Here is a 24,271-nt window from a genome sequence, read left to right as displayed (position 1 = left end):
CATGCCCATCGAGTCGGTGATGCCATCCAGCCATCTCATCCTCTGTCGTCCCCTTCTCCTCCTGCCCCCAATCCCTCCCAGCATCAGGTTCTTTTTCAATGAGTTGACTCTCTGCATCAGGTGGCCAAAGTATTGGAGTTTCAGCTTCAACATCAGTCCTTCCAATGAACACCCAGGACTGATCTCCTTTAGGATGGACTGGTTGGATCTCCCCGCAGTCCAAGGGACTCTCAACACCACAGTTCAAAAGCAACAATTTTTCGGTGCTCAGCTTTCTTCACAGTCCAACTCTCACATCCATACATGACCACTGGAAAAACCATAGCCTTGACTAGACGGACCTTTGTTGGCAAAGTAATGTCTCTGCTTTTTAATATGCTGTCTAGGTTGGTCATAACTTTCCTTCCAAGGAGTAAGCGTCTTTTAATTTCATGGCTGCAGTCACCATCTGCAGTGATTTTGGAGCCCAAAAAAATAAAGTCTGACACTGTTTCCACTGTCTCCCCATCTATTTCCCACGAAGTGATGGGACCAGATGCCATGATCTTAGTTTTCTGAATGTTGAGCTTTAAGCCAACTTTTTCACTCTCCTCTTTCACTTTCATCAAGAGGCTTTTTAGTCCCTCTTCACTTTCTGCCATAAGGGTGGTGTCATCTGCATATCTGAGGTTATTGATATTTCTCCCGGCAATCTTGATTCCAGTTTGTGTTTCCTCCAGCCCAGCGTTTCTCATGATGTACTCTGCATATAAGTTAAATAAGCAGGGTGACAATATACAGCCTTGATGTACTCCTTTTCCTATTTGGAACCAGTCTGTTGTTCCATGTCCAGTTCTAACTGTTGCTTCCTGACCTGCAAGAGGCAGGTCAAGTGGTCTGGTATTCCCATCTCTTTCAGAATTTTCCACAGTTTATTGTGATCCACACAATCAAAGGCTTTGGCGTAGTCAATAAAGCAGAAATAGATGTTTTTCTGGAACTCTCTTGCTTTTTTGATGATCCAGCGGATGTTGGCGATTTGATCTCTGGTTCCTCTGCCTTTTCAAAATCCAGCTTGAACATCTGGAAGTTCATGGTTCACGTATTGCTAAAGCCTGGCTTAGAGAATTTTGAGCATGACTTTACTAGCATGTGAGATGAGTGCAATTGTGCAGTAGTTTGAGCATTCTTTGGGACTGGAATGAAAACTGACCTTTTCCAGTCCTGTGGCCACTGTTGAGTTTTCCGTATTTGCTGGCATACTGAGTGCAGCACCTTCACTGCATCATCTTTCAGGATTTGAAGTAGCTCAACTGGAATTCCATCACCTTCACTAGCTTTGTTCGTAGTGATGCTTTCTAAGGCCCATTTGACTTCACATTCCAGGATGTCTGGCTCTAGGTGAGTGACCATATCATCGTGATTATCTGGGTTGTGAAAATCTTTTTTGCACAGTTCTTCTGTGTATTCTTGCCACCTCTCCTTAATATCTTCTGCTTCTGTTAGGTCCATACCATTTCTGTCCTTTATCTAACCCACCTTTGCATGAAATGTTCCCTTGGTATCTCTAATTTTCTTGAAGAGATCTCTAGTCTTTCCCATTCTGTTTTCCTCTATTTCTTTGCGTTGATCGCCGAGGAAAGGTCTCTTATCTCTCCTTGCTATTCTTTGGAACTCTGCATTCAAATGAGAATATCTTTCATTTTCTCCTTTGCTTTTTGCTTCTCTTCTTTCACAGCTATTTGTAAGGCCTCCTCAGACAACCATTTTGCCTTTTTGCATTTCTTTTCCATGGGGATGGTCTTGATCCCTGTCTCCTGTACAATGTCATGAATCTCTGTCCATAGTTCATCAAGTACTCTGTCTATCAGATCTAGTCCCTTAAATCTATTTCTCACTTCCACTGTATAGTCATAAGGGATTTGATTTAGGTCATACCTGAATGGTCTAGTGGTTTTCCCTACTTTCTTCAATTTAAGTCTGAATTTGGCAATAAGGAGTTCATGATCTGAGCCACAGCCAGCTCCCGGTCTTGTTTTTGCTGACTGTATAGAGCTTCTCCATTAGTACATACAATTTTCAAAATGGCTGATTCATGTCAATGTATGACAAAACCCACTACAATACTGTAAAGTAATTAGCCTCCAACTAATAAAAATAAATGAAAAAAAAAAAAATCAGAACAAGAAAAAAAAAAAAGAAGAGTAGGAAGCTGAAGGAGAAGTGTGTGAAGGGAATTAACTCAGGAGAATGACCCAAGGCAGGTAAGTAAAAGTACCTGACAGGCGTATCTTCCCATTTGATAACAACAACCTCTTGGGGCAGGGCTGGCTACTGGGGTTTTACAAACGATAAGGAAAAATAACTTACTTAATGATTTAGAACTAGTTTGAACCTAGATCTGCCTGGCTGTATAAATATAAAAATATACACACACACTTTTTCTCCTATTTCTCCCTTTTTTGGTTTAACTTGTGTCTTTTTTAACCCTTTCACATCTCACCCTTTATTAGCCTCCTTTATACCTCATCCTATCCATATACCTTTTCATTTTTAAAAAACTGGGTATGTCCTTTCATATTTGCCCTCATATTCAGAAGACAATGACAGTGTTAACAACAATCAGTGCTAATGGTTATTTAGAGCTTATTATGAGCCAAGCCACTAACTGCCTTCATAAGTTAAGATACACAGAAAGTATTATGTAGGGAGGACAAGATGGGGTTCACTTTCACAAAAATGGGGTCGTATTATATCATGTTCATTCCACTTGCTACATAATATCCTCTGTCATCCACAAAATTTTGACTGACATTAGCCATTTATCAATGTTATTCCCTCTGTTTTAAACTTCTTCTTAATCTCATATAGCACCGCTGTTTATAACCCCAAGGCAGGCTAAAAAAAATGAATTGCCTACATGGACAATAAAGACATTCCAGAATTGTGAAAATTACTTCGTCTTGGTGTCTTGTGCACACAGGTTGTGAGGCAAATCAAAAGGAAATCAAGGGAGGTGGCAGAATTTACCTACTAGGTTCATGGCCAGGTTGCCATTTGACTCACCCTGATTAGTTGTGGAGACAAAATGCATGTCCAGGGGTTACGTTAGGCGCACACCAGGTTTCTAATACACTATGTTTCTCAAAGTTTGATTTCATGTCCCCAACAGTAAGGGTTTCAAAAGTGCTCACAAAGATTTCCAATCCAAAGGGTTGTTTTAAACTGTATTATGTTTACACAGATTAAATGTCAAGCCTTTGCTCTCTCTTCCCACTGCACTCTTCTAATTTTTTCTTCAATTAACCGCTTCCTCATCCATCACTACATTTACCAAGTCCTGAAACAAACAAAAAACCTTGTTCTTCTGCTTAACTCTCCTTTTCATGTCTCTCTGAGATCTGCTCTATCTCTTGACCAACTAGGTAATCTCTGCTTATAAGCTAAACAGTGTTCTTGTTTTTTTAAACTTAAAAAAATTCCAAACCAGTCATGCTTTTATTTATGTGCAGAAAGTCAGTGTAAACAGAGGATGCTGTGGGCATAACAGGATGAGACAATTTTAGAATCACTTATGTGACAGAAAGATTTATTAAACTTCAGGAAAAATTAAGGGGAAAGGAGAAAAATAAGCAAAGTATACAGAATAGAGAGAGGAACATAGATACCTCATAGAATACACACAGAGACATACACAACAGGAAAAGACAGTACCTGGAAGGTAACCATCTCCACAACTAGTGAATACAAAATAAGATATATTTTCAAAACATCGAAGCAAAGACTGTTAGATTATGTATTATTCATAATGTAAACATTTGTATTAGAGATTCGCACACTGTGTGAATCATGTTGTTTCATAACTGTTAATTCACATATAATTGTCACCAACTGACATCTTACTAGATGACATTTGAACAAAAGACTTTGAATAACAGAATCCTTGAATAGAAATTTACTAAATTCCTCTAATCAAGGAGTATCTAAGACTTGTTAGAACTTCCACCTAAGAAAGAAATAGAAACATCCAGGGGTCTTTGGTGGGTGCTTCTAAAGCCCAATGAGCTTTACCTTTTGCAAAATATCCTCCTATATAATTCACATCCTTAATGTTTTAGTCCTTCACTCAACGGAAATGCTGGCATACATAGTATGAGGAAGCCATCTGTCAGCCTTGCCTGCCTGTACTTCAAAGAAATCTACCTTGTCAGTCTTTTGGATGAGCCTTATTTCCTAGCCCTTCCTGAAAACTAGGGTTTGTTTTAGGTTACAGAATCTGAAACTTGATACAATTCCATTGAGGATAGTTTTGAACGTTGCGAAAAACTATCAGTTGTCGTCTGTGAAGGACACCATCTGTGATTATACTAGATTGGGAAATCTTTTCAAATTAAAAAATGTATACAACCTAGATTATAAGTACCAAGTTTTTTCATGCACATAATTCCAATAAAACTATTCTTTCAAATATTTCAGAAGAAAAAAGAATTCAGAAAATAATTGATCAGGAAAGAATAGGAAGAGCTAGCATTTCAAATAATGTGTCTTTAAAACACTAGTAGTAAATTTTGCTGAAAGACCTATCACTTTTTATTCATGACTGTTATGTCTATATTCCTGAAAGTCTGTTACTCTTTTAACATTAAATAATAGACGTTAATCTATATTCCCTTTAAAAAAACTACTTGAATCTTAATAACTCCAGAAAAATGTCACTGGTCTATATTGTGGCACTGGTAATAACTGCTTTGGGAAGGAGCAAGATGTAAGCAGAACACACACCTACTGCCTGGTGTACAAACGCCGGCACTTTACCTTCCCACGGCCGATGGCTGAGAACAGTGTGAGTGCGTGGGCGGCCATGTTGTCTAACAACGTCGCCACAATGACCGAGCAGGCCTTTTAAAAGCTAGCCTTACTGTGCACTCAGTTTCTTACTTTAATTCTTGGGCTTTTTTTCCCCCAAGAGAAGCTTCCTCTTCCCTTCCCATTCATTATAGCCTTTAAGTGAAAATGTCTTCTTTTCTATTTCTCCTTTTTACTCTGTACTCACAGGATTTTTAAAAATCACTTAATTATAAATTAAGTAAGGGCTTCCCTGGAGGCTCAGACAGTAAAGAATCTGCCCGCAATGTAGGAGACCAGGGTTCAATCCCTGGGTCAGGAAGATCCACTGGAGGAGGAAATCGCAACTCACTCCAATATTCTTGCCTGAAGAATGCCATGGACAGAAGACCCTGGCAGGCTACAGTCCATGGGGTCAAAAAGAGTTGGACATGACTGAGTGACTAACATACAAATTAAGTAAACTAAACTGAGTAAACTGATTGGTTTTAAAATACTTAAAAAATACAGTATCTTCTACTATATTTGAAACAAAAATACTTCAAAAATGAAACCCAGCCATAAAACATTTGTCTAGGAAAAAGAATTCAGCTATTTGGAATGTGTGAAACAGTCTCATAAGAGATGATTTCTTAAAAATTGTTTAAAATTTTAGCCAATTTTAGAAATTTAGTAGCACGATAATATAGGTCACAGCCTGATGCGTTTAAAGTAGAGGAATTTTCCATATAATACATATCACTCTATCACATTATAAAACACACACACATACACACATATATATTTACAGTAAAGTCTACTAATTTTAAGTCAGGTAAATAATACCATAAATGTGATAAAGTACATCTCCACCCAAAGTTCCTTTGTGTCTCTTTGAGTCAATCTCCAACTCCCACTCTCAACCTCTAGCAAACATTCATCTCCTTTGTTTCTCTATTTTTGCTTATTCTAGTGTTTCATATAACTAAAATCATCAGTAGGTACTCTTTTGTTTCTGGATCATTTCACCTGGCCTAATGCTTTTGAGATTCATTTCTGTCATTCTGTGTATCAGTAGTTCATTTCATTGTATGGTTATACCATACTTCATCCATTTATCAATTATTGGATATTTGGATTGTTTCCAGTCTGGGTTATTAGGAAAAAAGCTGCTGTAAATAGTTTACTCCAAGTCTACGCAAACATACATTCTCATTGCTCTTGACTAAGTACCTAGGAGTAAGACTGCTGGATTTTACGGCAAAGCTATGTTCAACTTGATAAGAAACTTTCAAACTGTTTTCTACAGTGGTTATAATAAGTTGCATTTCCATCATGCTGTGTTCCATCATGCTCTGTGTTGAGCATTCTGATTGCTCTACATCCTCAGCAACACTATGTCAGTCTTTTTAGTTTTAGTCATTCTTCGGGACAGAGGCCATCATGGTTTTATTTTTGCATTTCCCTAACAGCTAATTCCTGAACATCATTCAGGTAATTATTTGCAATCTGTATGTATGTTTTGGTGACGTATCTGTTCAAATCCTTTGCACATTTTTAAACTGTATTGTCCACTACTGAGTTGCACAAATTCTTTGTACAACCTGGACACAATGCATTTATCAGATCTACGTTTTGTAAAAGAGACCTGCCTTTTCAATTTCTTAACAGTCTTTTAAGAAACAAAAGTTTTGAAATTTTATGAAGCATAATTTATCAGTATTTTTCTTTTACAGTTCATGCCTTTTCTATCTCAAGAAACCTTTGTCTAAACCAAGCTTGCTCTGATATTTTCTTCTATAGATTTTGTAGTTTTACCTCATATTGATATTTATGTTCCACTGGACTTAATTTTTTTAATACACGGCTTGAGGTCTAAGTGTGAGGCTTGTTTCTTCCAGCCTTTGATCAAATTGCCAACATCCACTGGATCATAGAAAAAGCAAGAGAGTTCCAGAAAAACATCTACTTCTGCTTTATTGACTTCGCCAAAGCCTTTGACTGTGTGGATCACAATAAACTGTGGAAAATTCTTAAAGAGACGGGAATACCAGACCACCTTATCTGCCTCCTGAGAAACTTGTATGCAGGATAAGAAGCAACAGTTAGAACTGGACATGAACAATGGATTGGTTCAACATTGGGAAAGGAGTACATCAACGGTGTACATTGCCATCCTGCTTACTTAACTTATATATGAAGTATATCATATGAAATGTTGGGCTGGATGACTCACAAGCTGGAATCAAGATTGCTGGGAGAAATATCAACCACCTCGGATATGCAGATGGTACCACTTTAACGGCAGAAAGTAAAGAGGAACTAAAGAGCTTGATGAAGGTAAAAGAGGAGAGTGAAAAAGCTGGCTTAAAATTCAACATTCAAAAAACAAAGATAACGGCATCCAGTCCCAACACTTCATCACAAATAGAGGGGGAAAGGTGGAAACAGTGTCAGATTTCATTTTCTTGGGCTCCAGAAATCACTGCAGACGGTCACTGTAGCTATGAAAGCAAAGCTATGACAAACCTAGACAATGTATTAAAAAGCAGAGACATCACTTTGACAACAAAGGTCCATATAGTCAAAACTATGGTTTTTCCAATAGTCAGGTATGGATATGACAGCTGGATCACAAAGAAGGCTGAGTGCTGAAGAATTGATGCTTTTGAACTGTGGTGCTAGAGAAGACTCTTGAGAGTCCCTTGGACAGCAGAGATCAAACCAGTTAATCCTAAAGGAAATCAACCCTGAATATCCACTGGAAGGACTGGTGCTGAAGCTGAAGCTCCAATACTTTGGCCACCTGATATGAACAGCTGGCTCACTGGAAAAGACCCTGATTTTGGGAAAGACTGAGGGCAAGAGGGGAAAGGGGTGACAGAGGATGAGATGGTTGGATGGCATCACTGATTCAGTGAACATGAGTTTGAGCAAGCTCCAGGAGATAGTGAAGGACAGGGAAGCCTGGTGTACTGCAGTTCATGGGGTCACAAAGAGTTGGACACGACTTGGCAACTGAACAATGACGACCTCAGTTTTAATGTAAAGAAAATTTAAATTAAACTGATTAAGCACAATAGAAAATAAGTAGTAGACTGTGTTCATCTATTTAAGCATCTCAATTTTGAATGATAGGTAATAGTTGTCTTTTTAAAAACTTTTTAATTTGCAATAATTATAGATTCACTGGTGGCACGAAGGAGCACAGGGAGGTCCGTGGGCCCTTCCTGCAGTCTTCCCTCATGTTAACATCTTACACAAAACCAAGAAACTGTCATTGGTAAAAGCCATAAAGCTTATTCAAATTTCAGCAGCAATACATGCACTCATTTTGCAGCATGGAAGTTTATCCTGTGTAGCACTGCATAACCATCACCATCCAGATACTCAACTCCACCACTGGCACAAAATCTCCCTCCTGTTAACCCTTTATAGCCACACCCTCCTCCCTGACATTCATCCCTAACACTTGACAACCACTAATCTGTTCTCCGTCTTTATGACTGTTATTTTATGAATGTTATGAAAATAGATTCATGCAGTATGTATCTTTTTTGAAATTGGTTTTTTCTATTTGCATATTTTCCTCATTCCTCCAAGCTACTGCTTCTACTAATAGTTTATTCCTTTTAATTGCTGAGGGGTGTTCCACGGTAAGAATGTGCCACAGTCTGTTTATCTGTTTATCCACTGAAGGGCACTGAGCAGGTTTCAGTGTCTGGCTATTATGAATGAAGGCACTTATGAACAACCATGTGCAAGCAATGTGTACCTTTAACTGTACTTCCTGACATCTACACTGCAAAGGAAGGTAGAGCAAAATCCATTTTTAAAGGACTTACATGTTCAATTAAAACAATATTGTGGTCCAGTTACATAAAGAATCCACGTGCCAATGCAAGCGACACAAGTTAGATCCCTGGTCCGGGTGGAGCCCACATACCTCGGGGCAACTAAGCCTGCGCCCGAGAGCACGTGCTCTGCAATAAGAGAAGCCGCCAGCATGAGAAGCCCGTGCGCCGCAGCTAGAGAGCAGGCCCAGCTCACCAGAACTGGAGAGCGCCTGTGAGCAGCAGCGAAGACCCAGCACAGTTAAAAACAAACCGATCAATAAATAAAAACTGATGTTAGCACAGTCAACAAATTCATAGAGGGGGAAGGCCCAAATCCTGGCCCAAACTTGAGATGTGAGTGGGCATGTGATAAAGGGTGTGCATGTGTGTATCTCTGTACATGTGGGGGGCAGTCAAGAGCAGAACAAGTGATGTGGGGCAACACCCTTGCCCTTTACAGAAAGGTTGAAAATTTAGTGTTATAGTTTTCCCACTGGATGCTTCTTTGATTTATATTTGTTATGGCACAGAGATTAAATCCTAACATGTATTCAAAGTCTGAGCATGTCTGATAATTCAATAATGCTTTAAGGAAACAATTTTGTCCTCTAGATAAGATCTTTTTAGGCTAATATGAACATTTTTTTCTGATGATCCCAGTCCACTGTAAATGCATGCATACACAACAGACTCTAAATTTATTTTAGGCCAACCTTGAAATATGCTGGTTATAATTTACAGAGAATGAGAAAAATCATATATTATTATTCAATTAAATACATGATATACATTTCCTTGACAGTTTTTAGAAAGTTTTCATGTATGCTCTACAATACAATTTAGACAAGAGTTAAATAAAAAAAGGAGACAGCCACTTCCAGATGACATTAACAAGGAAGAACAGCATCCAGCAACAAGAAACCTTACCAACAACAGCTGGGGGCTAAGTCCAGCCGACTCCAAAGTGTGACACATTTCCTCAGTGGAGCTTTCTCCACATAAACACTTCCAAAAAAAGAAACTGCCTGGTAAAACAAAAACAAAACATGTTAACCAATGCCTGTTACCTAACTCAAAATCTTCCTGAATTGCAATCTAGATTCCTAGAGGAGCAAAACAACAGCAGAGAAGGGAAATCAGTGGCTCAGTTTGCTTAAGTGATTAAAGCAGAAGGCAAATCATTACATGTCTCACACTGTCTCCTAAGTACACTTTTTAATTCAGCACAACTTTCATGAGGTAGTGCCTTACCCATCCAGAGGGTCTTCCATTGACTGTAAAACATACATTCAATTCTTTGGTTAATTAATTTAAAAAGAGGGAGAATTCAGAAAGTAGTTTATCATTCTACCTACCTAAAGCCACATATTCCTCTTCACTTGTCTTCTTTATGTTGACCACATCTTTCTCATATTCTAAATATTCCAGGAATGTTTTCACAGGTAACACACCATCCTTCTCATCAGAAAATCGGACAGCAGTCCTGCTGTTCTCCTGCTTATACTTCTCTAACAAGGCCTGGAGCTTAAGGAGCTCTTTTTCATCCAGCCTTAGTAACACAGCCAAGTCCTTAAATTTAGCGAGGAAGGAAAAGTTATCAATAGACCATGTCTCTTTCTATGACTTCCATTATGTGTCAATTATCTGTCATTATCTGCCATATCTGTCATTATCACCTGAAACAAAATCCAAGACGATAAGCAAAAAATGACTTCTTAATTAATGTGATAGCTATGGTGTGCTCTGCTGAAAATTTTACTCTCAGTTGATGAGTAGGATATTATTTAAATAAAATAATCTTGAAACACTACATATTACTGAAAGTATCATTCTCAGAAAGTTTCTTGACATTATTCAATACCCTTCTAAAATGTCTGAATTTTAATAAACATATATTATTGCTTAATCAGAAAAAAATGTAAGTGGCTGTTAACTGCCAACTCTTGCAATTCTGAGGAAACGAAAGAACTACCAGATATTTAATACTTGTTTTAGTAAGCAGCACAAACACTATAAAATAAAAGCAGTGGGCAACAGTCCTCACTGTATCTACATATAAATTCTCTACATGGCTCTCAGGGTTATAGAGATTAAAATGTAACAGATACAACCGGCCAGCCTCTCAAACTGTTTTTACATCAGATGTGCAGAAACATCTTCTGCTACTACTACTGATGGTGGTGGCAGTTTAGTTGCTCAGTCGTGTCCGCCTCTTTGAGACCTCATGGACTGCTGCCCACCAGGTTCCTCTGTCCATGGAATTCTCCAGGCAAGAAAACTGGAGTGGGTAGCCATTCCCTTCTCCAGGGGATCTTTCCAACCCAGGCACCCTATAGATACAACTTAATCAACCTGAACTTTTCTGTTGCTTGCAAGTATTTTTCACTATTGGAGAAGTAATAGCAGAACAAAATCTCCTGAAAAATGGCCTTGTCATTTATCATGGCATTCACAGAATAGTATTATGAAGAGATCATTAACATACTTTATAAAATTCATCTATATTACCAAAGATTAAAAAAAATGTTAGAATGTGTAGGCTATTTTCAATACTGAGAGGAAATATTTTCAGTATTTTCCACTTCTCATTTTTATTTAAAATTTCTGTTTATTTCTATACATGTATTTACAATAATAGGCATCTGTTTTAAAACTCAATGAGCTTTCAGATGTACCAAATATGTTTTTTAAAAGCGTTACCAGTGACTTGACAAATCACTAAAGTCACTTTAATGATTTTCCTTTAGATAAGTAAAAGACATGAGACCTTGAAGCCACCAATCTGCCCACGGTCACACAGTGGTTGAAGGAGGAGAGAACAATATTTCTCTCTGTTCTCTATCAAGAGAAATTCTATTTCTCTGCAGAGAAAGTAGGAATTTTGTATGCTCTCCTAGAAATGAGCAATATTGCACTTGCACTATAATAAGGATTACAAAGTCCTATCACTTTTTTACATTTTGAAGAAGAAAACCAAAGAAATTTTCTACAATTACTTTAAACACTCTCATGTAAGATGGACTATCTTAAAAACATATTCTATTATGTAGTAAATAACAGAGCCATATCAGTTTACTAAGAACAACACAGAAAAGCTGGTCTCTTCTGCTTGTTAGAATCATTTTCTTTAAAATAAATAGAAAATTTGCTACTTCTGTTCATTGCATATTTTTGACTAGCAAACCCTGTGGAAAAGAAGTTTTAAGAAGCAATTTTATAAAATAAGTTAGGGAAAACCAAATGCTTCTAGGTACTGACAATGGATTAATAACAAGTTCAATATTTAAGCCTAAATAACATAAATTTAGGAGCAAGATACAGAAAGCCAGCAGGGGGTCTTGTAAAGAAAATAAACCTTTACACATTAAAAAAAAAAACCTCTTAATATTTGTACTTCACTATCAATTAAAAAATAAAAAACAACCAGAGATTATTTTGTATAATGAGTAATGGGATTACTCACATTATCAGAGAACGGTGTATCTGAATGAAAATCAGTGGAATTTAATTGACTAACAGACTCATAAAGATGGAGCAATTTCAATTTATTGGCACAAAACTGTAGCAGTCCTTCATCAACAGACTCAAGCTCTATAGGGCAGAAAGAAAAAATACATTAATGAGATATATTTAACAGACTGATAAAAAAACCTCTTAATTTTACATAATTTCTTGATGTCCATTTTAGAATATTGCTATGCTTTCAATATAACAGATTAAGAAGTCAAAAATAATTTTTCTATCATGCAAAGTGTCTGAATTTTTAAATGAAGGTGCTCTAATAGTGGGAGGGGAGGAAAAAAAGAAAGAAAGAAAACAGAAGAGATATTTTAGTCTAGTACTTAAATTTAAACAAATATTTTGGAAACAGGCTTGAAAATATCCTCCCCTCACCCCATAACTCAAATGTTGTCTATTATTCTCATGCCCTGAGAAAAGACAATTGGAAAGCTGCCTGGCTCTTCTTATCACTGTGGTCAAAGATACTATAATTCAACCAGAAACTGGATTGTAACACATGTATCCTCAAGAGAGGCTGAGAAAGAGACCAAAAGTAGAATTCCACCTGCATCAGTCAGTTTTCCTGTCAAGATTAACGCTGGAAAAGTACCCACTCTCTGCATAATACATTCCTGTATGATAAAGGCAGACACTGAAAACGGCAAGACTCTGTTAAAAGAGATATAGTAACATGGAAGATTGTCTATGTTCTTATAGCCACAATAAAATTTAGCATACTCAGTACTTATCACTTTTAGGACTCTCATTTGTGGGTAGAACTTGAAGCTAGTGATGGTATAGAACTCTGACAATGGTGTTTGGCTTACTCCCAGCCCAGTGCAAGACAAAATTTAATAAATTTTTTGACATTTTAAAAAAATCCTTAGGGGGATAGGGAGATTTTAGAAGTATACTATACTTTTAAGAAGAGGCATTTCTAACATGTATGCACTAAGGGAGTTTTCTATTTGCTAAAAGTCAACTTTAGATGTGTTAAAAAAAAAATTCAAAATTAGGATGCTTACTGTCCTGCAACAGTGTATTATTTATTTGTTTATTTTTCGGTCATACCATGCAGCATGTGGCATCTTAGTTCCTCTACCAGGGAACTGAACCAGTGCCCCCTGCAGTGGAAGTAGCGTCTGGACCACCACTGGACCACCAGGGAAGTCCCCTGAAACAGCATATTATGCTTGATCTATCAAGCCACTCTAGGTTGGCTTAAATATGAAATCTCCTGGGAGTTCAGGGGTTGGGATTCTGCCTTCCAACGCACGGGGTAGGGGTTTGATTTTTGGTCAAGGAGCTAAGATCCTACGGGCCTTGTGGCCAAAAAAAAAACAAACCCCAAACAGTATTGTAACAAATTCAATAAAAAAATGGTCCACAAAAAATAAATGTATGCTTCATATAATTCACACAACAAGCAAAAAGTCACAACTAGATGAAGTCAGTATACCAAACACTACATTTTTAATTGATGTTAGGAATTCAGAATAAATTTTTCTAGCTCAGCTAGATAGAATATGGAGTTACAACCCCACAGTCAGAGATGTAACTCTTTTCCAGACAAATGTATTCTGAATAGTAAAAAAAAAATCTGAATTGGTCATGTAATCATAGTCTGCGATTCTGGGAAGCCCTAGTTCTGTTCATGAGGGAAATGGATGAAAAAATACAGATTCCATACACTGACAAAACATTAATCAAAGCATAGAATTTAGAAAAAAAAATCATTATCATGGTCAAAACAACATTGCTGAGAGTTAAAATACAATGGCAGCAAGACAGCCTGGTTGTTTTTTTGCTTACCACCAGCGATCTTGTCCCCACATGCCAATGGCTTTCAAAAACGCTTTACAACTATTATCACAATAGTCACTTCCCATCATTCTATCTTTCCTCACAACAGATGGATTCAAATGAAAAATATTTAGAGTAAGAAACAGAGTCAACATACTCAGACAAAGATTAGCAGCATGCACTGAACAGGGAATTTAAAGAGCCTCCAATGATCAAGGCATGAAATAAGCTTTCTTCCTTCTTGTACACTGTTTCTCATACATATTACCACAACAAGGTAACATGATGGCATCATAAACAGCTAATACTTTCTATGGGCAGAGTTATAAAATTTGAGGTGAGACCATAAACAAACCCTATTACCTTGATTTTTTAAAGTGTCCATTAATGTCTGAGTGATGTTTTTAAGGCAGGAAAATGGTAAACGTTCACTTGCCAAAATGCTTTCCAAAGCCTAGAAGAAAAAGAAAAAAAAGAAAGAAAGTGCGCTCAGTCGTGTCTGACTCTTTGAGATCCCATGGACTGTAGCCTACCAGGCTCCTTCATCCATGGGATTTTCCAGGCAAGAGTACTGGAGTGGGTTGCCATTGCCTTCTCCAGGGGATCTTCCCAATCCAGGGATCGAACCCGGGTCTCCTACATTGCAGGCAGATGCTTTTACTGTCTAAGCCACCAGGGAAATCGCCTAGAAGAAAGATAAGGAACAATTTTCGTAATGACAAGGCAAAGATCTTGGTTTTTAAATTTTACACTTATGCCCCTAGTTTCACTGCCCCAAGTTTCAAAGGGAAACTCCATTTTTAAGATGTTGTATTACTTATCTCAGAGCTAAAGTGGCATCATAAGTAATATGTAATCAATTTCATGTCATGCCAAATATGGTACCATGACAGAAAGTCCAGACTGAGAATGAAACAACTTGGAAGGCAACTGATGTTCAACAGGATGGCTGAGGCAGAGATGAAGTTATTCACCAGTAAGAGTTTCAGTAAGTTTGTAGTATATATGCATAAATGAAAAGCAGACATTGCCATTGTCACGCCACTAATAAAAGCTGACAACAACTTAATCACTGCTATGATACTGTGCTTGAGCATGGCTGGCTGCATCCACAGGCCAGTCTAGAAGAATATATTTCCCACCTCTCCGCGCCTACTCTCTTCCTGCCCACTAGTAGTTCTTTAAGAATCTTCATCATTACTTCATGCCTAAAAAAGCAAACATCAGAATCACTAGTGGGTTACACATCGCACTTAAAAGTTCACACTTGTCCTTTCCTATCAGCATGATAAACTGAATTTTGAATTATGAGATTAAACAGTGTAAAAGGTAGGCTACGGATATGGCATGAGACAAATATCAGACTTCATGCAACCACAACTCGGTGTGTCTGTGGCGAAGAAACAGGTGCAGAGGGCAGCTCTGGAGGCTGGTCTGGCCTAGCATGAGGCAGATGCATGGAGAATATAAAGAAAGTGACCCAGGGACTTCCCTGGTGGTCCACTGGTTAGGAATTCGCCTTTCAATGCAGGAAACACAGGTTTGATCCCTAGTCAAAGAACAGCTGCAGGGCAACTAAGTCTGAGCACAAGAACTGCTGAGCCTGTGTGCCACAACCAGAGAGCCTGTGCACCACAATGAAAGATCCCAAACACTGAAACGGACATCCTACGTGCTGCAGCTAAGACCCAAAGCAGCCAAATAAATGAAGAAAACATTTTTTAAAAAAGAAAGTGACCGAAAAAGGCAAATACCTAGGAAAATGTCATCTGCCTCTGTTGTGTCTACTATCACACAAGTTAGCAGCTCACTGCCTTACTAATATTATTCCATCTTCAAAGTCTAAACTGGTTTCTTTCCTCCCTTAACTGCTGTAAAACAATACACAAATTTCACTATCAGGTTGTTTAGTATTTTTTATAAAATTCATAGCTTCATACGAAATTTAGTAGTATTAAAAAAATTAAGGAAACATTTTGTACTGTTCTAAAGTTTCCTGATTTTATTGTTCTATGATGTAAAAAAGATGATATTAAAATGAGAAGAATTATGTGGGTTCTAACCCTCCCTTTCCAGGACTGAAGCCTTAAACTGCTCCCTACATGCCCACTCTGTCAAAAGAATCTTTAATAATGGAGACTTTGCCCTAAGGGAAATGAGAACCAATTAGTACTGTCAGTGGAGTGGAAAACACAATTAAAAGTCAGGGACCTGTCAGTTCTACAATAAAACGACAGTGCTTTTAGAAAATGAGTGCCATAATAGAATAAGAGGGATAGAAAGAAACCAGTATTCACTAAATCATCCTACTATTTCAGATGCTGTGTATTATGAAAATGACATATTTGGTAAGGTCCTATTTGAAGGAGCTTAAAAGAGGTAAAGAGGAAAAAGTTGGGGAGCTAGGACTAATACATATGAAATAATCTGAAAACAAGTATAATCAGCCCTCTGTATCCATGGGTTCCTCATCTACGGATTCAACCAACCATGGACTGAAAATACTCGGAAAGAAAAAAATTCCACAAAGTTCCTAAAAGCAACTGTGAATCTGCCCCACACTTGCAACTATTTACACAGCACTTACGCTGTATTTACAACTGTTCACATAGCACTTACACTGTGTTAGGAATTACCAGTAATCTAGAGAGGACTTAAAGTATACAAGAGGACGTGCGTAGGCTACATGCAAATACTACACAATTTTATGGGGCTTCCCTGATAGCTCAGTTGGTAAAGAATCCGCCTGCAATGCAAGAGACCCCAGTTCAATTCCTGGGTTGGGAAGATCCCCTGAAGAAGGGATAGGCTACCCACTCCAGTATTTTTGGGCTTCCCTTGTGGCTCAGCTGGTAAAGAATCCACCTGCAACGTGGGAGACCTGGGTTCTCGATCCCTGGGTTGGGAAGATCCCCTGGAGAAGGAAAAGGCGACCCATTCCAGTATTCTGGCCTGGAGAATTCCACGGACTGTATAGTCCACAGGGGGGTCACAAAGAGTCGGACACAACTGAGCAACTGTCACCTCACAGTTTTATAAAGGGACTTGAGCACCTTCAGATTTAGGTATTCAGAGGGGGTCCTGGAATCAATGCCCCTGAGGAAACTAAGTGAGACTGCAGTCATTAGCTCTCTGTTCTGATTAAAGCAGAGTTGAGAGGCATCCCTGAGGACGGACATGCCATGTCAGAACCCGAGCAGCAATAGCAGGGATTTGGGTAAGAAGAGTGGCAGTAACATACGAGTTACCATATTACAACCAGGAGCCTGGAAAAGGTAACAAGTCTGGATTATTCCATGAGAGGCTAAGAGGCAACAGGGCCTCTTCTATACTATAAATGAGAACGTAAATTAGTACAAGTATTTTGAGAAGTAATTCATCATCAACCAGCCAGAAGTGCATACCCTAGAGATTCCACTCTAAGATGTAAACTCAAAAGAAACTCTTATATTTGTGCTCCAGGAAACACTGTACAAGGATAATCACACTATCATTGTTGGTAACAGCAAAAAGCTGAGAACAATGTAAATGTCCACGGACAGTGTGAATAAATACAGTCACAGAGTGGAATTCAAATATACATGAGTCAGCTGTAGGCAGCAATGCAGAGAACTTCCAGAAACACAATGGTAAGAGAATGAAGTAGATCACAAAGATGAGACAGAGTAGGACTCGATTCACTTCAAGTTCAAAAAAGTGGAAAATGCATCACTATGTTTTAAAGGAGTCATACAGAAATGCTGTAAATACAAAGAAAAGCAAAAGAGGAACACAAAATTCTCAACACTGGTTACCTTAGGAATGGGAGAAGGGATGGGAGGAGGAGGGACACGCAGGGAGGGCTCTTCAGAGTCCCCGGTAACATCCTGTTTCCTGAGGTGGGTGGTCATACACAGCTTTGTCTTATTATTATTACTTAATTTGAATATACGTTATGTATGGGTTTTCGTGTGTATATAAAACACACGTACTTCCATATATGGCAGTATTACTTAATCAAAAAAGAAGACAGACAAAAGAGACAACAGAAACTTTTGCATGGGAATGTAAAAAAAGGATGAACATGCATAAAAACACAGAAAGAAGATTTTGGCCTGTCATGTTTTTGGAAGGAAATAGGAAAATACAGATTTTATTAAGAAGGGAATGTAACAGTTACTTGGCAGGAAAGATCTTTTATTACATACACTTACTTGTTTTTTGGTTGCAGGGTATTTAATATCAAGAATTAATTCCTTTATTTCTGTTTCAATCAAATCTAGAAAGAAAATTAACCAAAATAAAACTGTGGTTCACTTTTACAACAGGTAAACTTTATTCTGAAAGAAAAACACATGCATTTGCACTATCAGTCAGTCTGAAGGATTTCTGAGTCCTCTTGGAAATTACTGTTTTATTGTTACAAATTTTAATACTCCCTAGATGGCATGTTTAATCCTTCAGAGTAATTCCAATAAAAACTATACATGATTACTTGTACCTCATCTCATTCCACAAAGGAGTTACAACAGCTCATAAATGCACTGAAGTGTTTTGCTTGCTCCATTTAGAATATTGTATTAACTTTAAAAATGCCATGACAGTATCCTTCATTTTTATTAAAGGACACCTACCAAGATTGGGACATTTTGCTTTCAGTAAGGTTCCCAGTTTCTTCACTAAGTGCATGTCCTTGGCTCGTTCACTCTTCTTATCGCTAAAACAATAACAAAAAAATACAACAAATTCGTAAAGAAAGTGAAGCTGTTTTCCTTCTAATTCTGATACATCCAAATTTCCTTTTCTTTTCTATGCTTTCTATTTCACTTAAAAGGGATCAGTCTAGAGAGAAATAAAACAAAGCTATATTTAAAATGAATAACCAACAAGAACCTGCTGTATAGCATAGGGAACTCTGTTCAGTGTTGCGTGAAAGTCTGGATGGGAGAGGAGTTTGGGGAAGAATGGATACATGTATATGTGTGGCTGAGCCCCTTTGCTGTCTACCGGAAACTATCACAACAGTGTTAGTTGGCCATAACTACAGTACAAAATAAAAGTTTAATATAGAGGAAAAAAAAAGGGACTGGGAAAAGTCAGTAGAGGGACATTAATAAGCTGGCACGTGATACAACTTACCTCAATGCTAAGTGGAAAGGAACATTGACTGTTTTCACACTTCCAGACACTGGATCAACCAGGCAGATCTGGTAAGTCTGGGGCTGCCAACTCTGACTGGTAATGTTATTTAAGCCCATTATTTTATAGCCAGGATACAGAAGCCTGAGGAAATCACAAACCAATATGGAAAGCCACGGAGTTTATATGCCGCAACAAAAGATCCACGTGATGCAATGCAGATCCAGGGTGCCACAACGAAGACCCAAGGCAGCCAAATAAATATTAAAAAAAAGTAAAATAGAACCTAACTGCCAGGGTTCTACCTTGTTAAAATGTGCTAGAAAATCACATAAACACAACCAGGCTGATGTCACAGTGGCAAACAAAGCACTCACATGACTTGTTATCATCACCAGGGGAATCGGAAGGAATCTTTCCTTTCCAGCCTCCACAGTGTAAGGAGGAATGGGGACAAGAGGGGCACCAAAGCTGACTTTAATTCAGTAGTGTATCACAGCCTCTTCAGTCAGATTCCTTTGTTATTAAACACTTAATCCATAATTACATAGCAGGTACTCATGGGGAAAAAACCACAATAAAGGACATTTTAATTCTCAACCAACTTGCAATCTAATTAAGTAGCTTTAAACAGAAGCTTTACTTGAACAAAAGCATTTCTTTTTGAGGCCAGGAAAAGGCTAGGGTTTGCAGCTTACCTGCAGTGCTTTCCCACATTGAAAGCGCCAACCCGAGGGCCCTGCTGTGTGCTCCACACTTCTAAAATGCCCCTCCGTGGTGCATAGATCACAAGGAACTGAGCCACTCGACTTGGACCCTGAGGACTTCCAAATGGGGAAAAGTCTCCCTTTTCTGGCACTCTTTCGTGGAGGTCCTCTACAATCTGGATCCAACCAGTCTGTGCATCTCGATACCCTTAGAGACAGAGGAAAGGAAAGCCGCTTAGATATGGAATCTAGGTTTAGCAGAGCCTTCTGAAGCACGCAGGAATGTTTTAGTCAGAGGGGCTCAAGAAAAGCAATAAACGTATATTCTCTTTTATTATGAAACATATTAAACAGAAAAAAGCTTAATTATGACAAATCCTAAATCACCAAGTCTCATTAAAATGTCAGTTTGCTACAGTTGGTTCTGATCACACTTTCTTAAGAAGAAATCAGTTATCATGGAAGGTTCCCTGATTTCATTTCCATCCCTTCCTCTCTCTTTTTAAAAAATTCTGGAGAGATTTTTAAGGTTTAGATTTAAAATAAAAATCCAATTAAAACAGAAGATCAAACTGGTTTCCTACAATTCAGGTCCCTTGGTGGCACACAGAAGGAGGACATGGGCTCCAGCCCGTGGGAATGGGAATCCCATGAGCAATGGGAAGCAGCACCAGCCTGTGAGAAGAAACATGCTGCTGTCACACCTTCCTAATCCAATCCCTCTCTTTCCAGTAATGGGGAGGAAAAGGACAGAATGCACCAGCTGCAGAAGGACAGGCCACAGTGGCAGCCATAGCATCACCATAATAGATCTGGACCAATTGGTATATATTCTGCAGAAGTCTTGCTGAGAACATAACCTTGAAGTTATTTCAGAAAACAAGCACCATTTCAGGGAGAAATGTATCTGCTACCTTGAAACCTATTTCTAAAGACACTTAAACATGTGACATGTGGCAAGTAAACACTGCAGGATTTCTTTTCTTTTTTTTTCACTGCAGGATTTCTTGAGCAAGAAGGTAATAGTGGCCTCAGTCAGGTCCAGAGTTAAAATTTAATGCCCTCAACTCCATTATTCCTCACAATGCTAAAAACAGACCAGATTACATCAAAATTGTGGTTTCTAACCAATAGTCTCTTCTGACATGTTAATATTAAAGATGATTACAAACAATGCATTCTCCTCTCCGCCTTAGTCAAGGGGATTTATTTTACTCAGGTTGAAATATATTTTCAAGTCTCCCTTATAGTTAGGTTTGCCATGTGACTAAGTCCTAAATAATGTATTGCAGAAAAAGCTTGGCAAGACTTCTGAAAATATCTTCAAAGCAGACTAAGGTGGTAGGCTTTCTGTCCCCTGTTTCCTTCTTGGGATGCATGTTAAGATGGCTGGAGCTTCAGCAGCCATTTGGACCATGATATAACCTTCATGGGGAAGCTACACGGAATAAGACTGAGTTCCTGAGGATGTCATGTGATATCAAACTGATCCTGTACACAGCTCTGTGCTTTTCACTAAATGTAACTTCTAAGAGACAATGTTACCAAGACACTTAAATGAACTGACCCAGGCATATGGATATGAACTCAAATTTAAAAAAAATGAATCTTGCTAGGTTTTGCCATCTTAAATCTGAAAAACCTGGCATTCTAGTTTTGGAAAGATTTGATTCAAGCATGGCCATGCAAACTGGAATGAATCTCGCGGGAGCAAGAAACTAAATTCAGGAACTGACAATGTCAGTGAGAACTGAAAAGAAGTACATAAGGAAGAGTTTTTAAGTACCTATGAGTTAGTCAAACTTAAAAGATGTGTCAGTTGGGACTACCAGTCAAATGTTGTTGATATGATCTGAGTTCATGATTAAAAAAAGAAAGAAGGCAAGCATAAAGAAACACTGTTATCAACGAGAAGCTGAAGAAGGATAGCACTGTTCAGCTACTGGGGTAAAAAGCCAATTAACTTTTTTCCTGGATTTTTGTAAGAAAGTACCTTTCCACATGCGTATTGCAATTCCTCTAGCTACATCCAACAAAACAACTCTGCCAAAATCATCTGTTACTGCTGCCAGTGTGTTACATGGAGACAGACATATACTTTCACCATGGCGTCTAGAATCTGGAAGCCCAAATCTGATATTTAAAAGAAAAAAGAAAGCAGAACTCAAAGTCCAATCTAGAAATAAATAAAAGAATAATGAAATACAGCAACAAAACAGACTGAATCTGATTTTATATTAATATAAATAAATATGAACTTTGTATGGATTAATAGTTAACTTATTAACTAATCACACCAGACATTTTGTAATACAAAATATGTAAGGAACTTTCTTCTATTATATAATAATACCTAAGTCTTATTTCAGCGATATTTGATACAGAATACCCACAACCTTATTTTTTCAGAGAGTATCAAGTACACGTATATCTTTCCTTGATTAAGCAGTATGTCATACGAAACTACCCTGACAACCAACTAAATTTTAGAATACTTTGCTCCTACACTGGCATTTTTGTCTATTTTTTCTTATTTCTAATCTTTTCTCTTTTTTCTCTAGATAGCATATCCTGCTGATATCAATGTAACTGCCTGAAGCAAGAACTTTCCTTCTTCTAAATAGTTATCTGTACACTGTTCTTGGTCTATAATCAATCCTATTAGAAATGTGGGTAAAATAAAAGTAAGGAAGTACTGAGAAAGAACTAGAATAGCTCATTTTGAAAAAACTCCCTGAGACAAAGTACTCAGAGACTTTGTACATCCATGTGATGCATAGGGACACTTGGCTTATTTCTTCATTCTTGGGTGACTGCGAATGTGATATGTTAGATGGAAAACACTCTAGAAGATAAACTTCAATACATTTTAATAACAGATAATTAGTTATATCTCTTCAGTTGAAGAACATCTAAAAAAGGGGAGAAGTTTTTATTTCCCTTCATGGTGGTACTTTATATTGAGTAATAAAAAAGGATTTAAAAACAGAATCAAGCAAAACTCATGCCCTCTCTCCCCAAAACCTGACAAATCCACTAAACTTCCCCCAGTACTGCTGGAACAAGCAAGGAAGCATAAGTCAGCATTATTCAAGCATAATGCCTGAATATATGGGATCCCGTTTTTACTTTTTTTTTTTTTTTAAAGAAATCACTATGTCCTTTTTAAGGTTCTACAGCTTACCAATAAGCTAAACTTTTTATAGAAGTTCAAAAAAAAACCAACACTTTTTATAGAAAGAAGTTCAATAGCTATCAAAAACCCAATATTTCTACTGTACATCTAAGTGTACAGTGTTTGTAAGCGCCACCCAACACACACACACACACACACACTGAGCCTCTACTACATGATGGGGAGACAAGTGTCATTAAAACATATAGGAACCACTCTCCTCATGAAGTTTACATTCTGGGAGAAAACATTAGTCCCATGTTAATGACTTATAGGACCTCCAAAGACTCAAGAAATCAATAAATGAGCTAAGCACATGGAAAGAGCATACATTTAACAGTCCATTTCTAAAAATACTAAAACGCAAGAGAAGCACAACGGACTTGCCTTACAGCTAATGGGGTAGCTGGTTCCACCTTGGGTTTTTGCTTCTGGACAGCTTCTTCTTCATGCTTGCTCTTCCAACCAAGCCAACCACTGAAAAGAAAGAGCATTTAGACTAAAACCATGGATTCCAGTGTTTTAACGTGCAGACCATCCAAATGAGACGAAAATTTTTTAAACTGATGTCATTACCTGGCAGCATTAAATAAAGCGGAAGTGAGTTTACTTGCCACTGCGAGTGCAACATGAGATAATAATGGTTGCGTGCTTCCCTGAAAAACAGAACATTTGAAAGATGACAAATAGACAAAATGCACTTTCTAAATGAGATGCACTTTAAAAAGGTAGGAGGTAGAAATATAATCAGAAGTTTTAACTCTATAGTTTAAAAGTAAAATCACTAATAGTTTACATAATCTCCATGATTTCACTCTTTAAATTATTGTCAACTAAAAAATCTAAACTAGGACATTAATATGGCCTTATTCTAGCAGGGCTATTGATTTCTCATCCATACAGAACTAGTTCTTTTCCCTCTTTTTCAAACATTTTTTCAATCAGTTTTTATTTAGAAATACTTCATATTGTACAAAATTTATTTTATTTTTAGTTCTACCACTTTATTGCCACCAACCCATCTCCCTCCACCCTCGTGCACACGTGCCCAGTCATGTAACCCCATGGACTGCAGCCCGCCAGGCTCCTCTGTCCATGGACTTTTCCAGGCAAAAATACTGGAGTGGGTTGACAAAATTTATTTTAAATTTAAGTATAGCTGGTTTACAATGCTGTGTTAGTTTCAGGTATACAGTAAAGCGATTTGGTTTTATATACACACACACATTTCAGATTCTTTTCCATTACTGATTATTACAAAATACTGAATATAGCTCCCTGTGCTATACAGTAAAATCCTTGTTGCTTAACCTATTTTATATACTGGA

At 37.8% G+C, this 24,271-nt stretch overlaps 1 protein-coding gene across 1 annotated transcript in view; it reads right to left on the bottom strand.

Annotated features, from left to right (window-relative positions):
• Window positions 1-24,271, bottom strand: part of RAB3GAP2 (RAB3 GTPase activating non-catalytic protein subunit 2) — a 103,005-nt gene that overhangs the window by 21,433 nt on the left and 57,301 nt on the right. The window contains exons 11-21 of the mRNA XM_043485874.1: window positions 23,520-23,599; window positions 23,331-23,420; window positions 21,762-21,901; window positions 19,760-19,976; window positions 19,062-19,205; window positions 18,557-18,639; window positions 18,137-18,201; window positions 14,307-14,397; window positions 12,103-12,230; window positions 9,995-10,208; window positions 9,567-9,664 (exon numbers count right to left, since the gene is read on the bottom strand). Of these exons, the coding sequence (XP_043341809.1) occupies window positions 9,567-9,664; window positions 9,995-10,208; window positions 12,103-12,230; window positions 14,307-14,397; window positions 18,137-18,201; window positions 18,557-18,639; window positions 19,062-19,205; window positions 19,760-19,976; window positions 21,762-21,901; window positions 23,331-23,420; window positions 23,520-23,599 (1,350 nt within the window). The remainder of the gene's footprint in view (window positions 1-9,566; window positions 9,665-9,994; window positions 10,209-12,102; window positions 12,231-14,306; window positions 14,398-18,136; window positions 18,202-18,556; window positions 18,640-19,061; window positions 19,206-19,759; window positions 19,977-21,761; window positions 21,902-23,330; window positions 23,421-23,519; window positions 23,600-24,271) is intronic.

The sequence above is a fragment of the Cervus canadensis genome, chromosome 13 (genome assembly GCF_019320065.1).
Source record: "Cervus canadensis isolate Bull #8, Minnesota chromosome 13, ASM1932006v1, whole genome shotgun sequence".
NCBI classification, from domain to species: domain Eukaryota; kingdom Metazoa; phylum Chordata; class Mammalia; order Artiodactyla; family Cervidae; genus Cervus; species Cervus canadensis.
Note: the sequence above shows the minus strand (reverse complement) of the source record. Positions and strands in the feature narration are given on the sequence as shown.